General features: G+C 47.1%; 1 protein-coding gene across 3 annotated transcripts in view; it reads right to left on the bottom strand.

The window, feature by feature from the left end:
- Positions 1 to 26,441, bottom strand: part of LOC135552561 (signal-induced proliferation-associated 1-like protein 3) — a 110,182-nt gene that overhangs the window by 24,303 nt on the left and 59,438 nt on the right. For all 3 annotated transcript variants that reach the window (XM_064984260.1, XM_064984262.1, XM_064984261.1), the window contains exons 3-12: positions 20,763 to 22,449; positions 19,099 to 19,229; positions 15,145 to 15,333; positions 14,776 to 14,950; positions 14,229 to 14,332; positions 10,369 to 10,526; positions 9,693 to 10,275; positions 9,219 to 9,317; positions 8,953 to 9,128; positions 5,660 to 5,905 (exon numbers count right to left, since the gene is read on the bottom strand). In XM_064984260.1, the coding sequence (XP_064840332.1) occupies positions 5,660 to 5,905; positions 8,953 to 9,128; positions 9,219 to 9,317; positions 9,693 to 10,275; positions 10,369 to 10,526; positions 14,229 to 14,332; positions 14,776 to 14,950; positions 15,145 to 15,333; positions 19,099 to 19,229; positions 20,763 to 22,221 (3,320 nt within the window). In that variant the 5' untranslated portion in view covers positions 22,222 to 22,449. The remainder of the gene's footprint in view (positions 1 to 5,659; positions 5,906 to 8,952; positions 9,129 to 9,218; positions 9,318 to 9,692; positions 10,276 to 10,368; positions 10,527 to 14,228; positions 14,333 to 14,775; positions 14,951 to 15,144; positions 15,334 to 19,098; positions 19,230 to 20,762; positions 22,450 to 26,441) is intronic.

Here is a 26,441-nt window from a genome sequence, read left to right as displayed (position 1 = left end):
GGAGGTACCTGGTAGGTTCATTGATAATTTGTGTGAGATTGAGGGCATCAAGTTTAGATTGTAGGATGGCTGGGGTGTTAAGCATGTTCCAGTTTAGGTCGCCTAGCAGCACGAGCTCTGAAGATAGATGGGGGGCAATCAGTTCACGTATGGTGTCCAGAGCACAGCTGGGGCAGAGGGTGGTCTATAGCAGGCGGCAACGGTGAGAGACTTGTTTTTAGAGAGGTGGATTTTTAAAAGTAGAAGTTCCAATTGTTTGGGTACAGACCTGGATAGTAGGACAGAACTCTGCAGGCTATCTTTGCAGTAGATTGCAACACCGCCCCCTTTGGCAGTTCTATCTTGTCTGAAAATGTTGTAGTTTGGGATTAAAATTTCAGAATTTTTGGTGGTCTACCAAAGCCAGGATTCAGACACAGCTAGATTATCCGCTTTCACAGCGTGTGCTAAAGCAGTGAATAGTACAAACTTAGGGAGGAGGCTTCTAATGTTAACATGCATGAAACCAAGGCTATTACAGTTACAGAAGTCGTCAAAAGAGAGCGCCTGGGGAATAGGAGTGGAGCGAGGCACTGCAGGGCCTGGATTCACCTCTACATCGCCAGAGGAACAGAGGAGGAGTAAAATAAGGGTATGGCTAAAAGCAATAAGAATTGGTTGTCTAGAACGTCTGGAACAGAGAGTAAAAGGAGGTTTCTGGGGGCGATAAAATAGCATCAAGGTATAATGTACAGACAAAGGTATGGTAGGATGTGAATACAGTGAAGGTAAACCTAAGTATTGAGTGATGAAGAGAGAGATATTGTCTCTAGAAACATCATTGAAACCAGGAGATGTCATTGCATGTATGGGTGCTGGAACTAATAGGTTGGATAAGGTATATAGTGAGCAGGACTAGAGGCTCTACAGTGAAATAAGCCAATAAACACTAACTAGAACAGCAATGGACAAGGCATATTGACATTAAGGAGAGGCATGCTTAGTCGAGTGATAAAAAGGGTCCAGTGAGTAGAGAGGTTGGGGGTCACGGCGATTTAGACAGCTAGCCAGGCCATCGGTAGCAAGCTAGCATAGGATGGAGGTCTTTTATTAGCCACCTCTTGCGTTCCGTCAATAGATTAGTGGGGTTCCGTGTGGTAGAGGGGATTAATCCAAATCACACAACAACAAAAAAACAAACAATAGATATAGTTATAGAGGCCCAAGAAGAAGAAAAAAATAAAATCGTAAAAATAATAAAATGATAGTCTAGAAACTAAAGCTTTGGTTGTCTTCCTCTCAGGCTTCCATTTCCATGTCTTCTCCCTGGACGTCCTCAATGTCCACCTCTTGAACATCAGACTGAGGGCTTATCTTCACTGTCACTTTCCAACCTTGTTGAGGATGACCCGTTGTCAGGCTCAAAAAAACTCAAATTTGCCCGGGTGGCCACCAATTTTTTAACCCTTGTATTGGTCAGCCTGTTGCGTGCTTTGGTCTGTGTGTTCCCAAACAAGGACCAGTTGCGCTCTGAGGCAGCTGATGTTGGTGGGATTTGGAGGGTGATGGAGGCAACAGGGGAAAGCGCCTCAAGCGCCTTGTCTCCTTCAATTCATGCAATGGTTACTGCTATAGGTTTCAGGAGTTTCAGGCTGCTTACCAGTCTCGCCCAAAATACAGAAGGTTCCTCTTGATGGGGCTGACCATATCGGCAGACTGTGATATGGTCATTTCTTGGAGAGACTCCTTCCCCTCCAGAAGACTGTCAAACATGATGACACCACCCCAACGGGTGTTGCTGGGCAGCTTCAATGCGGTGCTCTTATTCTTCTCACTTTGCTTGGTGAGGTAGATTGCTGCTATAACTTGATGACCCTTCACATACCTAACCATTTCCTTCGCTCTCTTGTAGAGTGTATCCATTGTCTTCAGTGCCATGATGTCCTTGAGGAGCTGATTCAATGCTTGAGCAGCACAGCCAATGGGTGTAGACCAAGCAGCATTCATGTTCGCAATATTGTCTGTCACCAGTGCAAATACCTTCTGTGGTCCTGCTGGTGATTTGCAGGATGTGCAATGACAAGTAAAATGGCTGTTATTGGTTACATTGCCTTCTATGCCAATTTCTCTACAAAACAGGCCATAACCTTCAAACTTGCAGAGATACCACTCTGAAACTTTGACATGCCCGTAGAGTATATCATGCTCAACAACATATTGAAACATTTGCCAAATCCACAAAATATTTGTGTATATACACTACCGGTCAAAGGTTTTAGAACACCTACTCATTCAAGGGTTTTTCTTTGTAGAATAATAGCGAAGACATCAAAACTATGAAATAACACATATGGAATCATGCAGTAACCAAACAATTGTAACAAAATACATTTAATCGTCGGGATTCTTCAAATAGCCACCCTTTGCACACTCTTGGCATTCTCTCAACCAGCTTCACCTGGAATGCTTTTCCAACAGTCTTGAAGGAGTTCCCACATATGCTGAGCACTTGTTGGCTGCTTTTTCTTCACTCTGTGGTTCGACTCAACCCAAACCATCTCAATTTGGTTGAGGTCAGGCGATTGTGGAGGCCAGGTCACCTGATGCAGCACTACATCACTCCTCTTCTTGGTAAAATAGCTCTTAGACAGCCTGGAGGTGTGTTGGGTCATTGTTTTGTAGGAAAACAAATGATAGTCCCACTAAGCTCAAACCAAATGTAATGGTGTATCGCTGCAGAATGCTATGGTAGCCATGCTGGTTAAGTGTGCCTTGATTTCTAAATAAATCACAGACACACGTGTCACCAGCAAAGCGCCCCCACACCTTAACACCTCCTCCTCCATGCTTTACGGTGGGAAATACACATGCGGAGATCATCCCCATTCACCCACACTGCATCTCACCAAGACACAACGTTTGGAACTAAAAGTCTCCAATTTGGACTCCAGACCAAAGGACATATTCCACCGGTCTAATGTCCATTGCTCGTGTTTCAATAAGTCTCTTCTTATTGCTGTCATTTAGTGGTTTCTTTCCAGAAATTCGACCATGAAGGTCTGATTCACGCAGTCTCCTCTGAACAGTTGATGTTGAGACGTATCTGTTACTTGAACTCTGTGAAGCATTTATTTGGGCTGCAATTTCTGAGGCTGGTAACTAATAAACTTATCCTCTGCAGCAGAGGTAGCTCTGGGTCTTCCTTTCCTGTGGCGGTCCTCATTAGAGCCAGATTCATCATAGCGCATGATGGTTTTTGCGACTGCACTTGAAAAAATGTGAGGTTCTTAAAATTTTTCAGATTGACTCAACTTCACGTCTTAAAGTAATGGTAGAATGTAATGGGCTGTTCTTGTTGTTCTCTAAAATAATGGGCTGTTCTTGCCATAATACGGACTTGGTCTTTTTAAAATTAATTTAAAAAAAATCTGTATACAACCCTTACCTTGTCACAACACAACTGATTGGCTCAAATTAAGAAGGAAATTCCACAAATTAACTATGAACAAGGCACACCTGTTAATTTAAATGCATTCCAGGTGACAACCTCATGAAGCTGGTTGAGAGAATGCCAAGAGTGTGCAAAGCTGTCATCAAGGCAAAGGGTGGCTACTTTGAAGAATCTCAAACACTTTTTTGGTTACTACAGGATTCCATATGTGTTATTTCCTAGTGTATATGTCTTCACAATTATTCTACAAAGTAGAAAATAGGAAAAATAAAGAAAAACCCTTGAATGACTAGCTGTGTCCAAACTTCTGGCTGGTACTGGATATACAGTTGAAGTCGGAAGTTTACATACAAACTTGCAGAGATACCACTCTGAAAAGTCATTAAAACTTGTTTTTCAAGCACTCCACAAATTTCTTGTTAACAAACTATAGTTTTGGCAAGTCGGTTAGGACATCTACTTTCTTCATGACACCAGTCATTTTTCCAACAATTGTTTACAGGCAGATTATTTCACTTATAATTCACTGTATCACAATTCCAGTGGGTCAGAACTTTACCGTGAAAGAAATCTGCCAAGACCTCAGAAAAAAAATGTAGACCTCCACAAGACTTGTTCATCCTTGGGAGCAATTTCCAAACACCTGAAGGTACCACGTTCATCTGTATAAACAATAGTATGCAAGTATAAACACCATGGGACCACGCAGCCGTCATGCCGTTCAGGAAGGAGACGCGTTCTTTCTCCTAGAGATGAATGTACTTTGGTGCGGAAAGTGCAAATCAATCCCAGAACAGCAGCAAAGGACCTTGTGAAGATCCTAGAGGAAACAGGCACAAAAGTATCTATATCCACAGTAAAACGAGTAATATAACCTGTAAGACAACTCAGCAAGGAAGAAGCCACAGCTCCAAAACCGCCATAAAAATGCCTGACAATGGATTGCAACTGCACATGGGGACAAAGATCGTACTTTTTGGAGAAAAGTCTTCTGGTCTGATGAAACAAAAATAGAACTGTTTGGCCATAATGACCATCGATATGTTTGGAGGAAAAAGGGGGAGGCTTGCAAGCCGAAGAACACCATCCCAACGGCAAGGCACAGGGGAGGCAGCATCATGTTGTGGGGTGCTTTGCTGCAGGAAGGCCTGGTGCACTTTCCAAAATAGATGGCATCATGAGGGGGGAAAATGTGTGGATATATTGAAGCAACATCTCAAGACATCAGTGAGGAAGTTAAAGCTTGGTCGCAAATGGGTCTTTCAAATGGACAATGACCCCAAGCATACTTCCAAAGTTGTGGCAAAATGGCTTAAGGACAACAAAGTCAAGGTATTGGAGAGGCCATCACAAAGCCCTGACATCAATCCCATATAAAATTTGTGGGCAAAACTGAAAAAGAGTGTGCGACGAGCAAGGAGGCCTACAAACCTGACTCAGTTATACCAGCTCTGTCAGGAGGAATAGGCCAAAATTCACCCAATTTATTGTGGGAAGCATGAGGAAGGCTACCTGAAACATTTGACCCAAGTTAAACAATTTAAAGGCAATGCTACCAAATACTAATTGAGTGTATGTAAACTTCTGACCCACTGGGAATGTGATGAAAGAAATAAAAGCTGAAATAAATAATTCTCTACTATTATTCTGACATTTTCACATTCTTAAAATAAAGTGGTGATCCTAACTGACCAAAGACAAGGAATTTTTACTAGGATTAAATGTCAGGAATTGTGAAAAACTGTTTTTGGCTAAGGTGTATGTAAACTTCCGACCTCAACTGTATATCTATTTTTTTTACGTAGAAATTAAAATACTACTCATATTAAAGAGCAAGCCGTAAAGCTTCAGAATACACGTTTGCTTTGTAGCACCTACAGATGAAAACATTGTGGAGTCTTAAGAGGCCTGCTAGCCCAAAATGTCATAAAAATGCCATCTTTGATGAATTATTTTTCAAATATGCTTTTAGATAAATGTAAAATACATAAACAATCCTTCCTCCAAAAAGGACCATTGTATGGGTTACATTTCCTATAAACCGCCCAAATCAGGCCGTTTTGTCCTGCTTTACGTTTTTATAAGAATAACCTCGTCGTCGAAGCATTTACGAGAATGACAGCAGGTCATTAGCAGAGGATCACCCACTCAAGAAGCTGAAGAAAACAAGGACAACTACACCAGTGTCTAAGCCAAAGGCAAACAATCACACACACGCCAGTGTCTCACCTCTTGTTGGAGAGATGCTGGGCCTCCCTGTATGGGATGGGCATGACCATGGCTTTGTGTGAGCGGGGTTGGGGTGGTGGGGGGCCCATAGGGGTCCAACGCTGAGGGGTGGGGGCGCTGTGCAGGCCGGCGGGGCTGTCCCAGCGCAAGACAGGGGTGCGAGGGGAGGGCCGGTAGCCTGCTGCCACGGGCTCAGACTCTGACTTCTGCTCCATGGTCTTCATCTCATACTCCTCTGTACATCCCCTATAGACAGAGAGGGGGAATGGAGAGTCAGTACTACTGCAGTTGGATTGCAAGACGACACACTAACACCAGACAACGACTGGAAAGATGTCATAGCTGCTCACAAAATAGCAGTGGCTACGCACGCACTTGTGCGCGCACACACACACACACACACACACACACACACACACACTACAGCACTCAGATAAAAAAGGTCCACCTCGCTCACAAGAGCTGCATTCGAACACAAGCTGAACTTAAACTGAGCAGGTGAAAACCCTGAACTCCTCCATACTCTCCCTCAGCATATTCCCTTCAGCATCCCCCTCCAACAGCTCACACACAAGCACTAATGAGCTCCCTTGATACCTCATGATGGGAAAGGGGTGGGGGGGGGGGGCCTCTATCCCCTATTGTGAGGCCTCGGTCAAGTGTATGAGTGTGTCTCCAAGCCCTGACCTTTTTAGTCACCCAGTTGTCGCTGAAGTTTTCATTTGGGCAAAAACACAATAAGATAAACCCCTAATATCATAACGATTCTCTCCGTCAGCCTTTTATTGGCGTGTACGGAGCCCAGATGTGTCAACTTGCATTGACTTTATACACGCAAGGCGTGTGGAAATGGCCGCTTAAGCCGAGTCCGCTCTAGTTAAATACTTTCATGAGATCCAGTGGAGATACCAGGCTTTTTTTCGACTTCCCCCCGATAACAGTCATGACCCGGACCTTTCGAGTAGTCACTGCACTACCACATACAATGAGGTGCACATTGAAAACCTCGAGCAAACGCAAAAGGAACACAATGACGCAATAATGAGACAATAATGACCAACATCAGTTTCAGTGGGGGGTCAATAGCAATAGATCCCTTTTTTAAGCAGGGCACCTGCACGACAGACTCACCATCTCAACATCCTCACTGAAGCCTTGAGCAGAAACGGCACATGCATCTTTCGTCCTTCATCACTATTTCATGGTAAAGTCTATTATTGGAGGTTGAAGAGGCACCACGCAGCGCCACAGCAAAGGCTGCCTCAGACACCAGACCATGTACATCCCCGCCACACGGCGGGAGAGGAGAGAGGAGGAGAGGGACAGACTAGTGAAAGGAAGAGAGGGAAGATAGAGACGAGGAGAGGAGAGAGGAGAAAGAAAGGGTGGGGGGGGTAAAGGGAAGAAAATGAAAAATTAATAAATTAGAGGACAAGGAAAAGAGATGAGAAGTGGAGAAAGTGACAGAAAATCTGAATATAGCCTAGGTAACAGACAAGAAGAAGAGTGGAGGAACAAAGAATCAAAGGAGAGCTGGGCAGGAGCAGATTGTCCAGTGTGTGTCTGTGTGTGTCCGTGTGATCTGTCCCGTACTATTTGACCTGGATTAAGCTCAATCACACTGGCCTGGCCACACTAAGCCCAAGACTGCTTTAGAAAACAAACAAACACACCACTACTACCACCACTGCAGGCTAAGGTAAACAGAGCACACACACAGAGGGGACCACGCAACACATGCACTGTCGGTATGAAAGATACCAGGAGACATTGCATGAGTAGAATGATGGTCTCACTATCACACTCATACATATACCAGTGAGTGTACTAACCAACCTTGGAAGGAAAATCCTAGATCCCACACAAACGCACGAATACGACTGCCAATGTCAAGCCACGAAACCAACCCTCACACACACACAGACACTGGCTAAGAACACGCGCGATGCACACACGCCAGAGTACAAACCTTCGAGAGAGAGAGAACACCAGTGCCCACTTCCAGAGACCGCTCCATCGCAATGGCCGGCCTGACAGCTGGGGAGCTCTCTCTCTCTCTCACACACACACAGGGAGGGGGAGAGAAAGAGGAGAACGTGAAGCCAGTTCCTTCTCTCTCTCCCTCCCACTTGGCTTCTCCCACCTGAGAGGTGTTCAGACACGTCTTCCCATTCTATGCCGGCTAGCCTACTGTACACACACTACCTCTCTCCCTCCTTTTCTACCCTTTTCATTAGCATGGAGCACGCATTTTTAATTTATCGCCTCTTTTTATTTATTTATTTTTCCCTCTTTCTGCAGATTCCGGGCCTTAATCTCATGCAATCTGTTGTCCCGGTTCACTATAGCAAACAAGTGTGATCGAGAGGGGGGGTGAAAGAGAGAGGGCGGAACAGAAAGAGTGAAATACAAAACTAATTACATAGTGTGTGTGGAGGAGTAAGCATGTGTGTGTGTGTGTGTGTGTGTGTATCAAAGGGGTTTAAGTCATGCAATTAAACTGCCTTACACATTAAAGAAATCCAACCACGGTGCAATCACACAGCCCCGGCAGCACAATTACTGTATTTAGCAACCCCCAACTCAATCAAGAACAGACATCCTGCTACTTGTGACCGACTACGGAGCAGCACACTCGGGGGGGGGATTGCGTCCCCAAATGGCACCCTATTCCCTATATAGTGCACTACTTTTCACCAGGGCCCTGTTCAAAAGCAGCACACTAAATAGGGAAAAGGGTGCCATTTGGGACACCGCCAAGCTGGGCTAGAAATCGAGTAGAGACGAGTCACACTGTGTGTAGTCGGTGCGTATTCATCTCAGTAACATTCAAACCCACAGTATTTAATAGAGCCTCATTATCCCACTGTACTCAAGGCCCACACTCAGATGAAAGGTTGAGAGGAACGGAGATGGGTGAAGGGGAGATAGAGAGAAAGAGTGAGAGGCTGAGGGAAAACACAGGCCTTGATGGACAGAATGAGAGACGGGGAATAAGAAAGCTTGAAAGGACACGATTCATTCTATTGTTGCCTCTTTCTATCCGTCTCTCTCTTTCCCTCTCCTCTTTCACCAAGCCCACACCATGTGCCTCTCGCCTCTCTCCCTTTCACACACACCCACTCAAAACTCTCCTCAGAACAGAGACGTCTGGCCAGCATCTTTCAGCCCTGTGTGTGTTGCTGTGTGCGCGTCTTCTCTCTCTACAACACATCCTTAGAGGCATGATGATGCTTTGACAGCAAACACACAAGCGCATTCATTTTCACATACACACACTCGCACACACTGACCTGCGGGGCCCTCCCTCCTCGTAGGGCGGTATGATCACCACTTTAACGGTGACAGACGTCCTCAGTAGGTCGATCATCTGCTCGTGTGTCAGGGTTACCGCGGCAACCTTGCAGATCTCCACCAGCCGGCTGCCCTGCCTCAGCCCTGCCTGCCAGGCGAAGCCGTACTCCTCCACCTAAAATAATCGTACTTTCAATATAATTTTACGTCGGATTTTTACATGCGTTTACTGAAACACGTGTTTTAGAAAGTATGGGGAAAGTACCTCAGCCACGGTGCCGTCCAGACTGACGTGGAACCCCAGCTGTCCCAGGCCGTTCCTCCTCAGAGTCATATCCGCCGTCTCACAGCCCACCGTCAGCGCCTGGGGATAGAGGGATGGAGGGGGAAGAGCTTAGGGGCTTTCAGCAAATAAAAGGGCTTCGAAAGGCTGGTGGTTTTAAATGAATCATTAAATACATAATTATACTGCCACACAACAACAGTCAAACATGCCATTTTCATAGATTTTTTGTTTCAGTATGAGTGTTGAACCTCCTCTTGGCAAGAATCACAGTCATCTTAGCCTGGGTACCTGTGGGTTTCAGCAAAACTTTTAATTGTCTTACGCAACAAGGTAGAGAGGTGGAACCCAGGCTATTTCTTCCACACAAAAAAATCCAGTTAAACTCTTCCCTGCCTCGTACGCCACCATACCCCTGGTGAACTTCCCCAGCTCTGTGACCTTCTGCCCGCTCACCTTTAACCTCTGCACCACCTCCCTGATGTCCTGAGCAAAGCCCTCGGGGACTCTGACGGCGATGTGGTCTCCTCTCCCGTAGAAGATCTTCAGCGCCAGCCTCTCCGGCGTCCAGCCGATCACGTCGGCGCAGAAGCAGTTGAACACCACTTCCTTGGTGTTGCAGTCTGCCAGGAGGATGTACTCTGCCGACACGCCCAGAGCGCAGGAGATCTCCGACCCGCCGCCACTGAAGTCCTGGGCCAGCACCCTCCACGCCACCGCCCCGGCCGCTCCCAACTCGGCCCCCTCCCTGGCTCGCGCCCGCTCTCTCTTCTTCGACGCCAGCGAGATGAGGTTGTTGAGTTTGCCCGCGGAGTCGAGCGGCGTGCTGCTCACATAGTTCTCGGCTAAGTCTCTGAGGTACTCCTGTCGCGTGCGCGTGGCCATGGTGTGGAACTTCTCAGACTTGTGTGCGGCGCTCTCGGCATTGATGACCTTGGCCAAGAGGAAGTTGCGGAAGGCTTCAGGGCCGCGGAACGTCACCCCGCTGGGGATGGGCGGGCCGAAGGAAGGTACGTCATTCATACGCGTCACAGCCACACTGAAGAGAGGGGAGAAAAAACAACCATCAACAACCGACCAATAACAACAGCATAATGGATACCATGGTGAGAGTTGGTGCCCCCCCCCCTACCTGTAGCAGGTGTCGTCGGAGCAGGGGTTGTGCACGCGGACGATGACGAACACATGCTGGAAGTGGGAGCGGACGTTCTGAGGGGTGAAGGGCAGCGCTCCCGGCTCCTGGAAGATTACTGTGACGATGTCGTTCCCTATGTGCCTCTTCCTCAGGAGCTGAGGGAGAAAAAGGAGAGGGGGGGGGGTGAGAGAGAGCAAAAAGGAACGTGTGAAAGAGGGAGACAGAAAGGAGTGTGAGCGAGGGTGGAGGTAAGGACACAGAGTTGGCATGGGGAGAGACAAACAGAAGCAGGGTGAGGGGAGGAGAGTGAACGGGGGAGACAGAACGAGCACAAATTAACATGAGTGAGCCAGAATTGGCACTCGGTCTCACTTGACTCACTATCGCCCCAGTATAATGTTCGGGAAAAGTCTGCGAGAGAGACCGAGCGGGAGAGAGACAGATTGGTCCTAGTCTGCCCGGATGTAGGTCTGAGATTGGGATACAGATATAGGCAGTGAGCAGTGAGAGAACTGTTGAGGCCAACAAGCAGATCTTTATGTAATGCTACATTCGATTGAGTATGTGTGAATGTCAGTGACACAGTGACCGAATACATACCGTGTCCATTCCGGTGCTTGCCCACCCTCTCTCTCTCTGTAGCAGTGTGAAAGTGTCAATTACACAAGACAGCATAGAGCCTAAACACACCCTACGGGGTGCTGCTGGAGCTCTGTATGCCTGAGACACCAGTTCTGCCTGGGGCTGGACAACTGACAGAGGCCCCTGCGGTCCGGATGTACCGGAGGGCCTGCTCTCCTCTCCACGTCCTCTCTTAGTCAGTCACTCTCCTCCTCTCTCTGGCACATAACATTACTCTATTAATCGACTGCCTTAGCAGATCTCCCTCTCTCCTTTCCGTCCCTCAGAGTGAGGGAGGACTGCCTTAGCAGATCTCCCTCTCTCCTTTCCGTCCCTCAGAGTGAGGGTTGACTGGTGATCAACACCGACACCTAGAGGTTGCGTGGCAGAAGTAAAAATGTTGGTGCTGTCGCCTTTGAGCCTCTGGATGGAGTCAGTGTGCTGAATATTCATCGACTCTCTCCCATTGTGCCGTTTACACACTCACATAAAAGTAGTACACAGTCAGGGACACGCACACATTATAGCGTAACCGCAGAGTTTTCAAACCCAGAGGCGCAACGTCGCGATACTTCTGGGAATGCATCTGGAAGCAGACTTGACACACCAGACTGGGGGTTTGGCAGACAGAGAAGTGTAAAATGTGTCCTTAAGGCAAAACCTAGATTCGAGCCAATGTCTTAAGTTGCTGAACCTGTCATTACTACAACCTCGTGAAAGTGACATAAAAAAAAAAAAAAACATAAAAAAATATATATTAAAAAACAAAACTTTATATCGAAGGAGAGCCTTTCGTTTGAATGTCTGCACATGCGCAGTTCGGCACGACATGACTGTCCGACCTAATGGCGTTTTTCTGCGCATGAGCTACGCTAGCTAATGTCGCCATGACGTTGCCTTCAAGTGTGACCGGGGATTTCTATTGTAGAAGCAATTTCTGCCCATCTTTGGCGTAACCCATTCACACATAGTTTATATTTTATATATTTTATATTTATATTTTATTCATTGAACTTGTTATTTAATTAACCAGGTTGGTCAACTGAGAACCAATTTTCATTAACAGTGATAGCCTTGGAATCTCGGTTGCTATAGCTTAAACAGAGTTTTCATAACCTACCCATTCATATACATAGGCTGCTGTTTGCATACTTTTAGCAACAGTTGTATGTATTAGCAACTATTAGCAAGCTTACACTATATATACACAAAAGTATGTGGAACACCCCTTCAAATTTGTGAATTTGGCTATTTCAGCCACACCGTTGCTGACAGGTGTATAAAACCGAGCACTAATCCATGCTATCTCCATAGACAAATACTGGCAGTAGAGTGGCCTTACCGAAGAGCTCAGTGGCTTTCAACGTGGCATCGTAATAGGATGCTAACTTTCCAACAAGTCAGTTGGTCAAATGTCTGCCCTGCTAGAGCTGCCCCAGTCAAGTGCTGTTATAGGGAAGTGGGAAACGCCAAGGAGCAGCAACGGCTCAGCCGCGAAGTGGTAGGCCAGACAAGCTCACAGAACAGGACCGCCGAGTGCTGAAGCGCATAAAAATATAGTCTATTGCAACACTCACTACCGAGTTCCAAACTGCCTCTGGAAACAACGTCAGCACAATAACTGTTCGTCGGGAGCTTCATGTAATGGGTTTCCATGGCTGAGCAGCCGCACACAAGCCTATGCAACAATACCACGCGCAATGCCAAGAGTCGGCTGGAGTGGTGTAAAGCTCGCCGCCATTTTCTGGAGGGACGAATCACGCTTCACCATCTGGCAGTCCGACGGAGAAATTTGGGTTTGGCGGATGCCAGGAGAACCCAACCTGCCTCAATGCATAGTGCCAACTGTAAAGTTTGGTGGATGACGAATAATAGTGTGGGGCTGTTTTTCATGGTTCAGTATAGGCCCCTTAGTTCCAGTGGAGGGAAATCTTAATGCTACAGCATACAATGGCATTCGAGACAATTCTGTGCTTCCAACTTTGTGGCAACAGTTTGGGGAAGGCTCTTTCCTGTTTCAGCATGACAATACCCCCATGCACAAAGCGAGGTCCATACAGAAATGGTTTGTGGAGATCGGTGTGGAAGGACTTGACTGGTCCTGCACAGAGCCCTGACCTCAACCCCACCGAACACCTTTGGGATGAATTGGAAAGCCGACTGCGAGCCAGGCCTAATCGCACAACATCAGTGACCTCACTAATGCTCGTGGCTGAATGGAAGCAAGTCCCTGCAGCAATGTTACAACATCTATTGGAAAACCTTCCCAGAAGTGTGGAGGCTATTAGAGCAGCAAAGGGGGGGACCAATTCCATATTAATGCCCATTATTTTGGAATGAGATGGTCGACGAGTAGGTGTCCACATACACTACATGACCAAAAGTATGTGCTAGCAACAGTGACTGTACAGTTGGCATGTATTCAAGGAACATAAATACTTTTAGCAGCACATTACCAACATAAGTACACTCGTGGGGTTTATATGACCTTGTGCATTCACCCACATTAAGTTCTCAGGCAAACACTTGAGCCAACAATTTAAACACACACGCGCACACACAAAAATGCCGAGCTTAACAACTGACACAGTTTACCCAGACACACCGTTACCACAACGCCCTGAGGGATATGTAGGAAGGCAGAGTTATTTAAAAGCAGAAAGGGAAAAATAGTCTTTCAAAACCTAGAGACTGAGCCCCACCCAGCTTTGAACCAGCTTTGAACCAGTTATGAGAGAGACGACTGAAAAGCCCATTCAAAGAGAACAAAGACTCCATAAAAATACTGCAGACACACAGAATGGAAGAGGAACAACACTCTAAAAGAGAAGCGAGGGAGCGGGGCAAGAGAGAAGTTCCATTTCATGAGCAGCTGCAATTGTCCATGTCCGAGTCAGACAAACTATAGAACAGCGCTACAACAAACCACATTACACAAAGTATTTAACCCTTCGTCCGCCATGTGTCTTCTGAATCTGAGATGTATGACGCTCGATGGTGACACTCGGACGGACGTCCAAAGGATTAGTGAGACCGTGACAATGGCCACACTACCCAGAGTACCCTTTAGGAGTCTGGAAGAGTGCCTGAGCCTTTGTAACTACGCCTGTGGGATTGACCAGACAACACTACTAGATAGAAGGGTAGTTGAAGAGGCAGGATGAATCCTATCTTGTAGGCATGAAGGTGTCTGGGGTGGGCTGTAGTAGACCGTGCTGTGTTTGTGTTGGTCTCACCTGCTGGGGGTTGTTGGGCATGTAGGGCAGCATGGTGGACACGTGGAACATGACCTCATAGCCCTGGTAGGTGGTGTACAGGGAGTGGGTGCCTGTCGAGTCAGCTGGGGGGGAAACCGAGAGAGAAACAAACACACGCACAAGCAAACACAGGGTTAATATTCCGTTATCCAGGCCCAGTTCAGCACCAAGACATGAACTCCAAAAGCGAAGGAACACAATGGAAAGAGAGCGGCCACATCAAAAGCCGTAGTCCGTAGAGAATTACAATACTATTTTAGGAAACCACATAACTCCAACTCTTTTTTTCTAAACGTTTTTGCTTCATTAGGCAGTTATGTAGCAACACTGTTTTTATATTCATGCACCATTGACAGGGATCCCACATTTCCCTCAGTGTTCACCACCCTTTAGTCGATCATTCTATGACTGCAAGGTCAGGAAGGCATGCCGAAAACTCTGTTCTGACATTAGGCACGAGCAGTCACCGGCGAACGAACGCCCTACTACGCACCCCCCTCACACACCGACACACGCGGACACGTACTCTTGGTGTCCAGCTGGGCGGCGTAGTTGGTGAAGCCTCGGAGGCACACCTGCTCCCCTAGCAGGTCCATGAAGGCCGAGAAGGCGGGCGTGGCCTCTTCGTTGTTATACATCTCCTCTTCGGTGCTCTGCCCTGCGCGACACAGCAGCATTCCCACCTTGTGCTTCTGACTCAGCTAAACCGGAGAAGAAACAAATATTAGGCGGCATTCACACGCGGACGCCAGCCCCTGGCTCAAACAGAGACATTCCCATCTGGTGTTTATGACTGTAGCTGTAGGTGGTGATATCAGAGGTGATGTAAGACAGAGACAAATGCACGGAGATATCATAGAACTCGCGCCTGAGACCGTGACCCCGCTAGACTCACCCCCTGTTCGTCCAGTTTGAGGAGCTGCTCGGTGACCTTGGGCGTGCTGAGAGCCAGGCGCAGGCAGGGCACGCTGAGCTCTGGGACCACCTGCTCCAGCACCTCCTTCAGGGGGAGACCCCGCACCGTGCCGTGCCTGCCCGTGGAGGCCACCGCATCCTCCAGGATGGACCCCCGCAGCGTCACCAGCTACACACAGAGGACATTGGACTCATTAGAGATGTAAAAAAAACAACAAAAAAACACACAAAGGAGATGTGATGTACTTTATTGTCCAATAACTTGAAGAGAACGTTCTCACATCTATGTCGCCGGGGAGTTTAAATGTTTGTTTTTTTAGAGACATTGAGAAATAGGACAGATGTCTTCAGTCAGGGCATATCTGCAATCTGTACTCGGGGTGTTTCCAGACAGCGGGGCTATAATAATCTCAGGCGCTGAGAGAGCTATACGTTATTCAAGGTACTCAGAGACCGCGGCACCGGGCTTCATTAAAACTGCAACACAGTGCTGAGGAACTAGACGGGGCGAGAGAGTGCTTCACCTTAACGAAATCAAGGGTTTGGCGTGGCGGAAAAGAAACCCCTAAACAGTGCAGGTTAAATTCCAGCTATTCAGATATCCTTCCGGCACAATATAGAGCTCCTCTTGTCAATGGACTCCATAAGTCGTTTTACGTCTAACTATTCATACCGTGTTTCCCCCGGTGACCTCTAACCTCTGACAAGTACCTCCAATCCATCTCTCCCCCTGAGAGGCAGGGTGGGAAACCCTATGTTGGCATCCAGCAGTGACTGACTGCGCCAATCTGGGGCATTTGTGGGTTATGTGTAAGAATGTGTGTGTGTGTAACTGAGTGTGAATCGTGTGGTTACAGCATGCTGTGTCAGCATCGTTCAGACTTCAATTAGAGAGTATGGGAGAAGGGAGGGAGGGGGAGTGAGCGTTCTCTCGCTCTCTCTCTGTGGGAACCAAGGGCAGGCCTGAGTGGCGTGTCTGTGTGAGCTGAGCTCTGTAGACACAGGCGGCGGAGCGGCCCATTGTTCCATAGGGGCTAAGGTGATGAGGCCAGGCAGCCATGTAATCCAGCTAAAAACAACACGAGGGAGGGCAGCAGCCAACCAGAGGGGCACGGCCACAGGACTCACCGGTCACTATTGGGAAGCACATGTATTAGACAGGGTGCAAGCAGAAACGCTATGTACAACCAAGTCTATTAGGCTCACTATTTGTGCAGTGGAAGTCAATCTTTCAAATCAGTCGCAGAGTATGAGAGAACCTGTGTGTGCAGGAAAGGTAGTGCCAGGTATATGTGGACTCTTGAGTGCCCTAAAAAAATTGTGGCCTGGATTGCTTATGGGGTTTTCCACGTAAATATTTCAGTGCTTCTGGTGGAGCCCGAGTACATAAATGGGAGCGCAAAAACCCTGCCCAAGAAGAAAGTGCCCACTTTTGTTTTTAACCTACTAAAGAGGACTTTGGAAAAGCTAGGCGGGTGATTGGGCCAATCATAGAGAATGCCCTGTCCCAGGGCTGGAGGGGTGGTGATCCAATCAGAGCACATCTTTGCTTGCCTGGCTACCCAGACTCCTCTCTCCGGCCAAACACTACGACACTCCAACGAACGTTCGTTTCTTCACCACAATGAGTCTGGATCGGAGTACCTCCACGACCCTTCACCGAATGGGAACACATTCAGGGCGTGTCTGATTGGTCCAAAAACCGATGGGTTGGACCAGAGCCAGAACAGCCATGGGTAAAGCGGAGGTTTGAAAAGGTGTCATTGGCTTTGATACTCTTGATTGGTTAGAGACGATCCAAATCACCAATGACTTTGTTTTGTACAACGTCCCTCTTCACCACAAATTACTTCAAACGACAGCAGTCTCAGACTAAAAGTATGTAGCGAACGACAGAGCAACGGAATAATTCAGTTTGAGTCGTCAGGCTACATCTTTGCTTGAATGAGATTTGACATACAGTGGGGCAAAAAAGTATTTATTCAGCCACCAATTGTGCAAGTTCTCCCACTTAAAACGATGAGAGAGGCCTGTAATTTTCATCATAGGTACACTTCAACTATGACAGACAATGAGAAAAAAAAATCCAGAAAATCACATTGTAGGATTTTTTATGAATTTATTTGCAAATTATGGTGGAAAATAAGTATTTGGTCACCTACAAACAAGCAAGATTTCTGGCTCTCACAGACCTGTAACTTCTTCTTTAAGAGGCTCCTCTGTCCTCCACGTGTTACCTGTATTAATGGCACCTGTTTGAACTTGTTATCAGTATAAAAGACACCTGTCCACAACCTCAAACAGTCACACTCCAAACTCCACTATGGCCAAGACCCAAGAGCTGTCAAAGGACACTAGAAACAAAATTGTAGACCTGCACCAGGCTGGGAAGACTGAATCTGCAATAGGTAAGCAGCTTGGTTTGAAGAAATCAACTGTGGGAGCAATTATTAGGAAATGGAAGACATACAAGACCACTGATAATCTCCCTCGATCTGGGGCTCCACGCAAGATCTCACCCCGTGGGGTCAAAATGATCACAAGAACGGTGAGCAAAAATCCCAGAACCACACGGGGGGACCTAGTGAATGACCTGCAGAGAGCTGAGACCAAAGTAACAAAGCCTACCATCAGTAACACACTACGCCGCCAGGGACTCAAATCCTGTAGTGCCAGACGTGTCCCCCTGCTTAAGCCAGTACATGTCCAGGCCCGTCTGAAGTTTGCTTGAGAGCATTTGGATGATCCAGAAGAAGATTGGGATAATGTCATATGGTCAGAAGAAACCAAAATATAACTTTTTGGTAAAAACTCAACTCGTCGTGTTTGGAGGACAAAGAATGCTGAGTTGCATCCAAAGAACACCATACCTACTGTGAAGCATGGGGGTGGAAACATCATGCTTTGGGGCTGTTTTTCTGCAAAGGGACCAGGACGACTGATCCGTGTAAAGGAAAGAATGAATGGGGCCATGTATCGTGAGATATGGAGTGAAAACCTCCTTCCATCAGCAAGGGCATTGAAGATGAAACGTGGCTGGGTCTTTCAGCATGACAGTGATCCCAAACACACCGCCCGGGCAACGAAGGAGTGGCTTCGTAAGAAGCATTTCAAGGTCCTGGAGTGGCCTAGCCAGTCTCCAGATCTCAACCCATAGAAAATCTTTGGAGGGAGTTGAAAGTCCGTGTTGCCCAGCAACAGCCCCAAAACATCACTGCTCTAGAGGAGATCTGCATGGAGGAATGGGCCAAAATACCAGCAACAGTGTGTGAAAACCTTGTGAAGACTTACAGAAAACGTTTGACCTCTGTTTGTTGGCAATGACAAAGTATTGAGATAAATGTTTGTTATTGACCAAATACTTATTTTCCACCATAATTTGCAAATAAATTCATTAAAAATCCTACAATGTGATTTTCTGGATTTTTTTTCTTCTCATTTTGTCAGTCATAGTTGAAGTGTACCTATGATGAAAAAAATATGAGAGAGGCCTAAAATTAAGTGGGAGAACTTGCACAATTGTTGGCTGACTAAATACTTTTTTGCCCCACTGTATAACTAGCTGGGGTGTTAGTGGAGGAAGGCCTACCAGCGGACCAGGGCAGTGTTTGGCTTGGCTGTTCTTAGCAGGGCCTGGTCAGGTGGAAAGTTCCACTGGTAGAGAATGGAGAGATTGGAGGGAGAAGGGAAGGTAAATGGAGCGAGGGTAAGGTGTGGAGCGAGAAGGTAGTGTATGTGGAGCCAACATGGGCCGCGGGGACTCACTGAGGTCCAGTCCAGCCATAAATACCAGCGTGCAAAAAATCCACAAAACTCCCACACACACTCTGCCTATTCAAACAAACATATCATGGCATCATCAGTATTCACCCTACTCAGTGTTCCCTCTAGCTGTGCGTAGGCAGGCAGTGGGAGGTGGGTTGGGTGTTAGTACCTCACTGGTTCTGGCGATGACGCGGTACTGGTACTGGTCCTTCAGGTCTTTAGTGTCGTCCAGTTTCTCCCTGCGGATACTCACAGCCACCGGACCCAGCTTGTCGTCCGTGCCAAAGTAGTTTGAGTGCTCTGCAGTGACACACAGGGACAGTGTGTGTTCACAACATGTCTGGACAGGCCTTTGGTACTGTTGAACACGTGTATTGATCATTTTAATAACAGCCCTTGGACATGGAAATATGGAGGAGGGAAAGTAGGGGGGTTGAGAGTGAAAGGAGAGAGCGAGAGAACAGGCTCAAGAGCGGAGGAGGGAAAGAGAAGAGATCTGCTTCGCTGAAGAGTGCGATAACAGCAGGGCTTGCAGTGCTTGTATGCATGTGGTTTCAATACATTTTCAATTGCACGTTGAATTAATCAGCTCATCAAGGAACCTGAGGACATCGATTAGAGCTACAAATGACAGACAAAGATTGCACAGCCGAGCTTGTGGCGCGGCGAGCGCGGCTGTGCTCGGTACAGATTCTACTCTTCCAGGGGAAGTCACGTGCTTGAGTAACCTTCAGAGGTAGAGAACACAATAGGAATCTACAAAATGACTCTACTCAATTATATTTGTTATTTAAGCCACGGCGATACAATCGCTTGCTTTGACATACCGGCCTTATTGCTTTGCGTGGTATAGGCCTATTGAGGCCAGAAAGGTTGGTTTCATAAACAGAACATTCCACAGGACATTTCATTACATTTTATTATAAGTGTGTGACAGACTGAAGACTGAGTAGCCTATCTGCTTATCTAAAGTTTGATGAATAAGTGGAAATCTCTGATAAGACGCATTCCTGAAGTAAAAAGGCTGTAAACAATTTCCACATGATACAGTAACAGCTTTACTCCACAAACTGTGATCGACTTCTCCTACTTGTGAGTGGAGGAGGAAGAAACTAGTGAAAGAACTGTACGTTTTCAAACTTGTTTCGTCCCTGCATAATTGAAGAGGCTCAGCACTGTTTAGCATTCCAGCTTGGTCTTGCAGTCTAAAATGTCAGCTTTCTGGGTGAGGCTTTTTGACATGCACGCAGGGCATCGCAGTCACTGCTCTGGAGCAGTCTCACGTTCCACGCAGCGTTCAGGGGGACAGGCAGTAGTATTTTTGGAGCGGTAACCTTCATCTCGGTGGTTGCAAGCGTCACAAACCCTGACAACATCTGTCTCTAATTAGGCTCTTACCAGATGATTTAGTCCTTGGGGAAGCTATCTATTTTTCCAGGGTCTAGAGAGGGAATTCTGGGAGCGCACACACACACACACACACACACACACACACACACACACACACACACACACACACACACACAGCTGTTCTGTAGGATGGGGGGGGGGACCAGTGTCAGGATTAATGTGCAGGGGCAGAAAGGAAAACGTGTGTCTGAGGGATTAAGCTAATTCTTCTCTGAGCTACAAACTCAGTTTGTCAACAGACAAGAGGCAGGTACATGTTATCCTCTGGGACCGCTGCCAGGTTGGCTGCCCGTACAGGGACAGCTGGATGGAGGAGGAGAAAGTACCGCCAGTGGAAACACTACTGATACGCTAGACTTTTGTGAATAGTTATAGTACAAGTAGTTAGGCAGGATTGGTAGGCAACATCAGATGAGTTGTTACCTTTCCCGTGGAAGTAGTCTCGGTAGTAGCGTGCCCCCAGGTCTACGTGCTCGATGCTACAGAGTTTCAGCCTGTCCATTCTGGTGACTTGCTGCTCTATGGGAACCTCCACCACCGACACACTGGCGTTGCTACGCCGAAGGCTGCCCCTCGCCAGGTCACCAGCGCCCCCCTCCCCTCCCCGCTCGGCCGAGGAGCTCAGGAAGCTGACGTTGCGCTCCCCGTGGCCCCCAGTCTCGTTGTGGAAGTGGGGGCAACTGAGGAGGAGCGGACTGGAGTTGGGGCCACCGGGGGGGGCGTCCAGAGGGTCCATGCCCAGGGAGGGTGTGGGCGCGCTGGGGTCGAGGTCTAGCGTCAGGTCCTCAACGCTGGAGTAGGTAGCGTCCAACCCACTCAGAGTTGAGGACCGTGACACAGCCAGGGAGACTGAGGCCGCCGATGCCCCGGTGGCAGTGTTCCTCCGCTTGGCTACGTAGGCGCGCTGAGCAGCCGCCTCATTGAGGTCAAACAGGATGCTCTGGGCGTCGTAGTGGACAAAGCTCTTGGGGCACACCCAGGGTTTGTAGGGTGTATCTGTAGAGTTACGGCCTCCCCCGTCCTCCCACGCCTCCCCTCTGTCCAGCTCCCCTCTGCTGGAGCTGCGGAGCTTCCGGAACAGAGAGGACGTCCCCAGAGACGACTCTGTCCCCCCGCTCTTCTTCCTCACCCTGTTCTCTGACCGCCCCATCCCTCCATCCTCCCCCCGGGATGTGGGCGTGGGGGAGTGGCCCGTGGGGAGGGGTGCCGAGGGAGGTGAGTTGGTGTACAGTAGCTCCCCCAGGCGTCCGGGGGCAGTGCTGCGCTGGTCGGGCCTCTCTTGGTGGAACTGGCTGAGCATGTCAAAGAAGCTCTGCTCGGGGATGCCCTGCACGTCGATGGACGAGGTGCTGCCGTACTCCCGGAACAGATTAGCACCTCCACGACCTTCCACCTCATTCTCATCCTGCTCGCTCAGAGTCACCTCGCTGTTGGACCGCTGCCGTAATGGGGGGAAGGCACGCAGGCCTGAGGGAGACCCTCTTTCACCTCCGTACCCACCACGGAACTCCACATCCTTCGTGCGTCGCCTTGGTAAACGAGCCACTCCTCCCCTCACCAGCCCGACCTCCGAGATGGGGAAAGATGTGGTCGTTGTGAAGGGGTCGTCTACATGGTGATTACTGCCTTGTCCGTTCTCCAGGAGTGACTCCCTCGATTGCGCATGGCGCGGCGGCCACTCAGCAATACGGGCGCGGACACCCATCTTGGGAACGGAGACACGTGATTGGGTGGCTGGGTCAGAGGAGGGGGCAGGGTGGCCGTTGGGGGTGGGGTGGAAGGCGGCATGTTGTGTGAGGAGGGACCCAGGCCCTCCCCCTCCGCCCCTCTCCAGCAGGTCTGAGGACGTGCAGGTGACCCCTCGATCTCTGTAGGTATTCATGGCGCCCCAGGAGAGCTCAGGGCAGGACAGCAGGCAGGGGGGCAGGGAGCTGGCATCCCAGGCCAGAGTGGGGAGTAGGGGAGAGGGAGAGGAGCCCCACACACACTCTGCTGATACTGCGGCCTCCACCTCCCACACACATCGCTTTCAATGGGAGGGTGGGACACTGCTGGTCATAGGCCCAGTTACACAGTAGGCTGTCTCTCTTCTCTCAGGCTCTGGGCAGATCTGGGGAGAAGACAAAACACACATTGATATGCAGACGACCACAATAAAACAACATGCACACATGGCATACAGTAATACACTGCTTTGAACATGCACGCCCAAACACTAACACACACTGACCAAGATTCACCCCTCCTACTCAATGAAATGACACCACGAAAACGATGACTACAGCAACTCATCTGTACTAGAATGTGAGAGAGAGAGAGCGAGAGAGCGAGAGAGAGAGAGATTAAGAGAGCCGAGGGGGTTTGACAGAGGATTTCTCCTGTTGAGACCGATCTTCAGAATGCCTGGTTTATCATTATACTAGTGTCCTATTCAGCAGAAATACACACGCACTATCAATTTCCTTAACACCAAATCAAACTCCTGCACCATAAAGCCATGCTGAAAGCACTAGGCCATTTAAAATCCTAGCTAAACAGCACTTGTTGATCATAAAGAAAATATATAAATCTGACTAGATATTCACGCACACAGGTTGCTGCTGCAGTGTAATCGTTCAGCTAATATAACTGACAGCAGTATGTTTCCTCATTTGGCTCCTTCTATCAGCTGGTACTTAGTCCAGGGGGGGATGATAAATATACAGAACCTTCAGAAAGTATTCACACCCCTGGACTTTTCCCACATTTTGTTGTATTACAGCCTGAATTTCAAATGGATTACAATTTAATTTGGTTGTCACCAGCCTACATACACACACAATAACCCATAACGTCAAAGTGGAATTTTTTACAAATTAATAAAAATGAAAAGCTGAAAAATCTTGTGTCAATAAGTACTCAAACCCTTTGTGATGGCAAGCCTAGAGTAAAGATGTGCTGAACAAGTCACATGATACGTTGCATGGACTCACGGTGTGTACTAATAATGCTTAACATGGACTCCACACATACAGATAATCGTAAGGTCCCTCAGTCGAGCAGTGAATTTCAAACGCAGATTCCACTACAAAGACCAGAGGTTTTCCAATGCCTCCCAAAGAAGGTCAGACATTGAATGTCCCTTTGAGCATAGTGAAAGGATTCATTACACTTTGGATGGGGGTATCAGTACACCCAGTCGCTACAAAGATACAGGGGTCCTTCCTAGGGCTGTGGCGGCCATTACATTTTGTCGGCCGGTGATTGTCCAGCGAATAACTGCCGGTCTCACGGTAATTGACCGTTAATTAACAAACACGTTCTCTAGGCTTCCACGCATAGCCTACAAGCCACTGATGCAGACCTTTGGTAAATATACATATTAAAACATGTAATAAATCAATTTAATATACCCTACACCAGGACAATAATTACATTATCCATTTTAGACAGGTCTAAAGAAACATGTTATGAAGAAAAAAATAGTATTTTTTCCAAAGAACAGAATATCATACTCTGAGTTGTCTTTATGTTAGGACCTGATATGGCTATGCCATATGGCTGTGGGCTACACTAGTTAATTAAGCAGACAAGATTTGCTTAGAATTCCGTAGCAAAATAATTTTATAGTTTGAAGAATACAATTGAACATAGCTGAATAAAATAGAAAGTAGAAAGGATATTTTCTCCAAACAATTTCCAAGGAAGTGCGCACATGCAGCTATTCTGTGTTGAGCCGTTAACAAAGAAACAGGTCCTTAGCATTATATGCTTTATTTAGAGTTATTTATGCAACTTTAGTTGTGATACAAACATTGGGCTATATCTTTTGATTATTAATACATTCTAAGGCTTCATTATGCGAATAATGATGATTTGAAAAAAGTTGCTTTGTTTTCTCTTGTGCAGGCTGCACACACTTCATCAGTCTCTCCTTCACAATTTAACAAGCACTTGATAATATTCTCACCAGGCCTCGAATTTCCCAACAGCATCTCCATTGTGTGGCCGTAATGCCAACGACAAAAATCCATGCCTTTTTGCAGCCAAAGTGGCCTTGTGCCCTTGGGCTGAATATAAGAATTCCCTTCTCCCTGCCGAGCTGCCATGCTCGGAAGCACCTCTCACTCACATGGCTCTCTCAAATAATTATTATTAGCCAATGCCCGTCACAGGCATCTCAGCTAAGTAGGGGTCAGTTGTGCACTGGGGCCTCCCGCTCCTCTTTCTATTCTGACTAGAGCCAGTTTGCACTGTTCTGTAAAGTGAGTAGTGCACAGCGTTGTATGAGATCTTCAGTTTCTTGGCAATTTCTCACATGGAATAGCCTTCATTTCTCAGAACAAGAATAGACAGACGAGTTTCAGAAGAAAGTACTTTGTTTCAGGCCAATTTGAGCCTGTAATCGAACCCACAAATGATGATGCTCCAGACACAACTAGTCAAAAGAAGGCCTGTTTTATTGCTTCTTAAATCAGAACAGTTTTCAGCTGTGCTAACATAATTGCAAAAGGGTTTTCTAATGATCAATTAGCCTTTTAAAATTATAAACTTGGATTAGCTAACACAACATGCACCTGGAACACATGACTGATGGTTGCTGAATGGACCATTATCATGCACCTGTATCGAAACAGGGGCATAGGGGGAAAAAATACATGTCATCTATACAGTTAAATAGCGAATGGAGGACGCTTTTCCCGTGGTCCATTTTCATGCCAGCCAGGTATACGCCTGTTGTAAACTGAAGCAATGTGCTTAATATTAGGAAAGTTGTTAAATATAATAGGCCTGGTCTATAGAACACTGATGGTATCCTCTTATTTTTAATAGAGGCCATCAAAACTCTGTTCTCACTCAATTGCATAGCCTATAACCTATAGAAATATTGAGCAACATGAGTTCATGGGCTCTCGAAGTGAATGATTTCCGAAAACATTTGCATAGATGAGAGGGACAATAGAGCGCCGAGTACCAGGCAATTAGCCAGTTTGGTAGGCTACTAATGACCATCAGCTGCATCACAGCTTGGAGGAGCCTAATTACCGTGACTAAACAGCCACTTGGGAATTGGACTGCCGGTGTGGCAGTAATACGGCCACAATAACAGCCCAGCCCTATGAATTCACCTTTCAGCAGGACAATAACCTAAAACACAATCCAAATCTACACTGGAGTTGCTTACCAAGAAGACGGTGACTGTTCCTGAGTGGCCGAGTTACCGGCGAGTTACATTTACTTGACAATCTATGGCAAGACCTGAAGATGGTTGTCTTGCAAGGGTCAAAAACAAACTTGACAGAGCTTGAAGAATTTTGAGAAGGATTATGGGCAAATGTTGCACAAATCCAGATGTGGAAAACTCTTAGATACTTACCCAGAAAGACTCACCACTGTAATCGCTGCCAAAAGTGCTTCTACAAAAGTATTGACTCAGTGGTGTGAATACTTACATAAATTAGATGTCTATATTTCTTTGTCAATAAATGTGCAAACATTTCATAAAAAAGGTTTTCACTTTGTAATTATGGGGTGTGTCGATGGATGAGAAACAAATATGTAATCCAAGCCGTAACAGAATTTGAATAAGTCACGGGGTATGAATACATTCAGTTCCAGGGTCAGTGCCAATACCATATTTACAAAGTGCAGGGATACTGGAGTGGTAGGTTTAGATATTTATAGGGGTAAAGTGACTATGCGTCAGGATGGATATATGATAAACAGAGTAGCAGCAGCATATATAATAATTGTATGTGTGTGTGCGTTCGTGTGTGTAGAATCAGTATGAATGTGTGTGCTTTGAGTGTGTGAGCATGTGTGTTGGCGTGTCAGTGTGAGTTAGTGCTTGTGGGTGAGTGCGAATTAACAGTGCAATAATAAAATAGAAGGGTCATTGCGGCAGGGTAGCCTAGTTGTTAGAGCGTTGGACTAGTAACCGGAAGGTTGCAAGTTCAAACCCCTGAGCTGACAAGGTACAAATCTGTCGTTCTGCCCCTGAACAGGCAGTTAACCCACTGTTCCTAGGCCTTAATTGAAAATAAGACTTTGTTCTTAACTGACTTGCCTGGTAAAATAAAGGTTAAAAAAATGAAATTAAATAAAGATTTGCAGCGCCATGCG

The sequence above is a fragment of the Oncorhynchus masou genome, chromosome 13 (assembly GCF_036934945.1).
Source record: "Oncorhynchus masou masou isolate Uvic2021 chromosome 13, UVic_Omas_1.1, whole genome shotgun sequence".
In the NCBI taxonomy this organism is placed as follows: Eukaryota; Metazoa; Chordata; class Actinopteri; order Salmoniformes; family Salmonidae; genus Oncorhynchus; species Oncorhynchus masou.
Note: the sequence above shows the minus strand (reverse complement) of the source record. Positions and strands in the feature narration are given on the sequence as shown.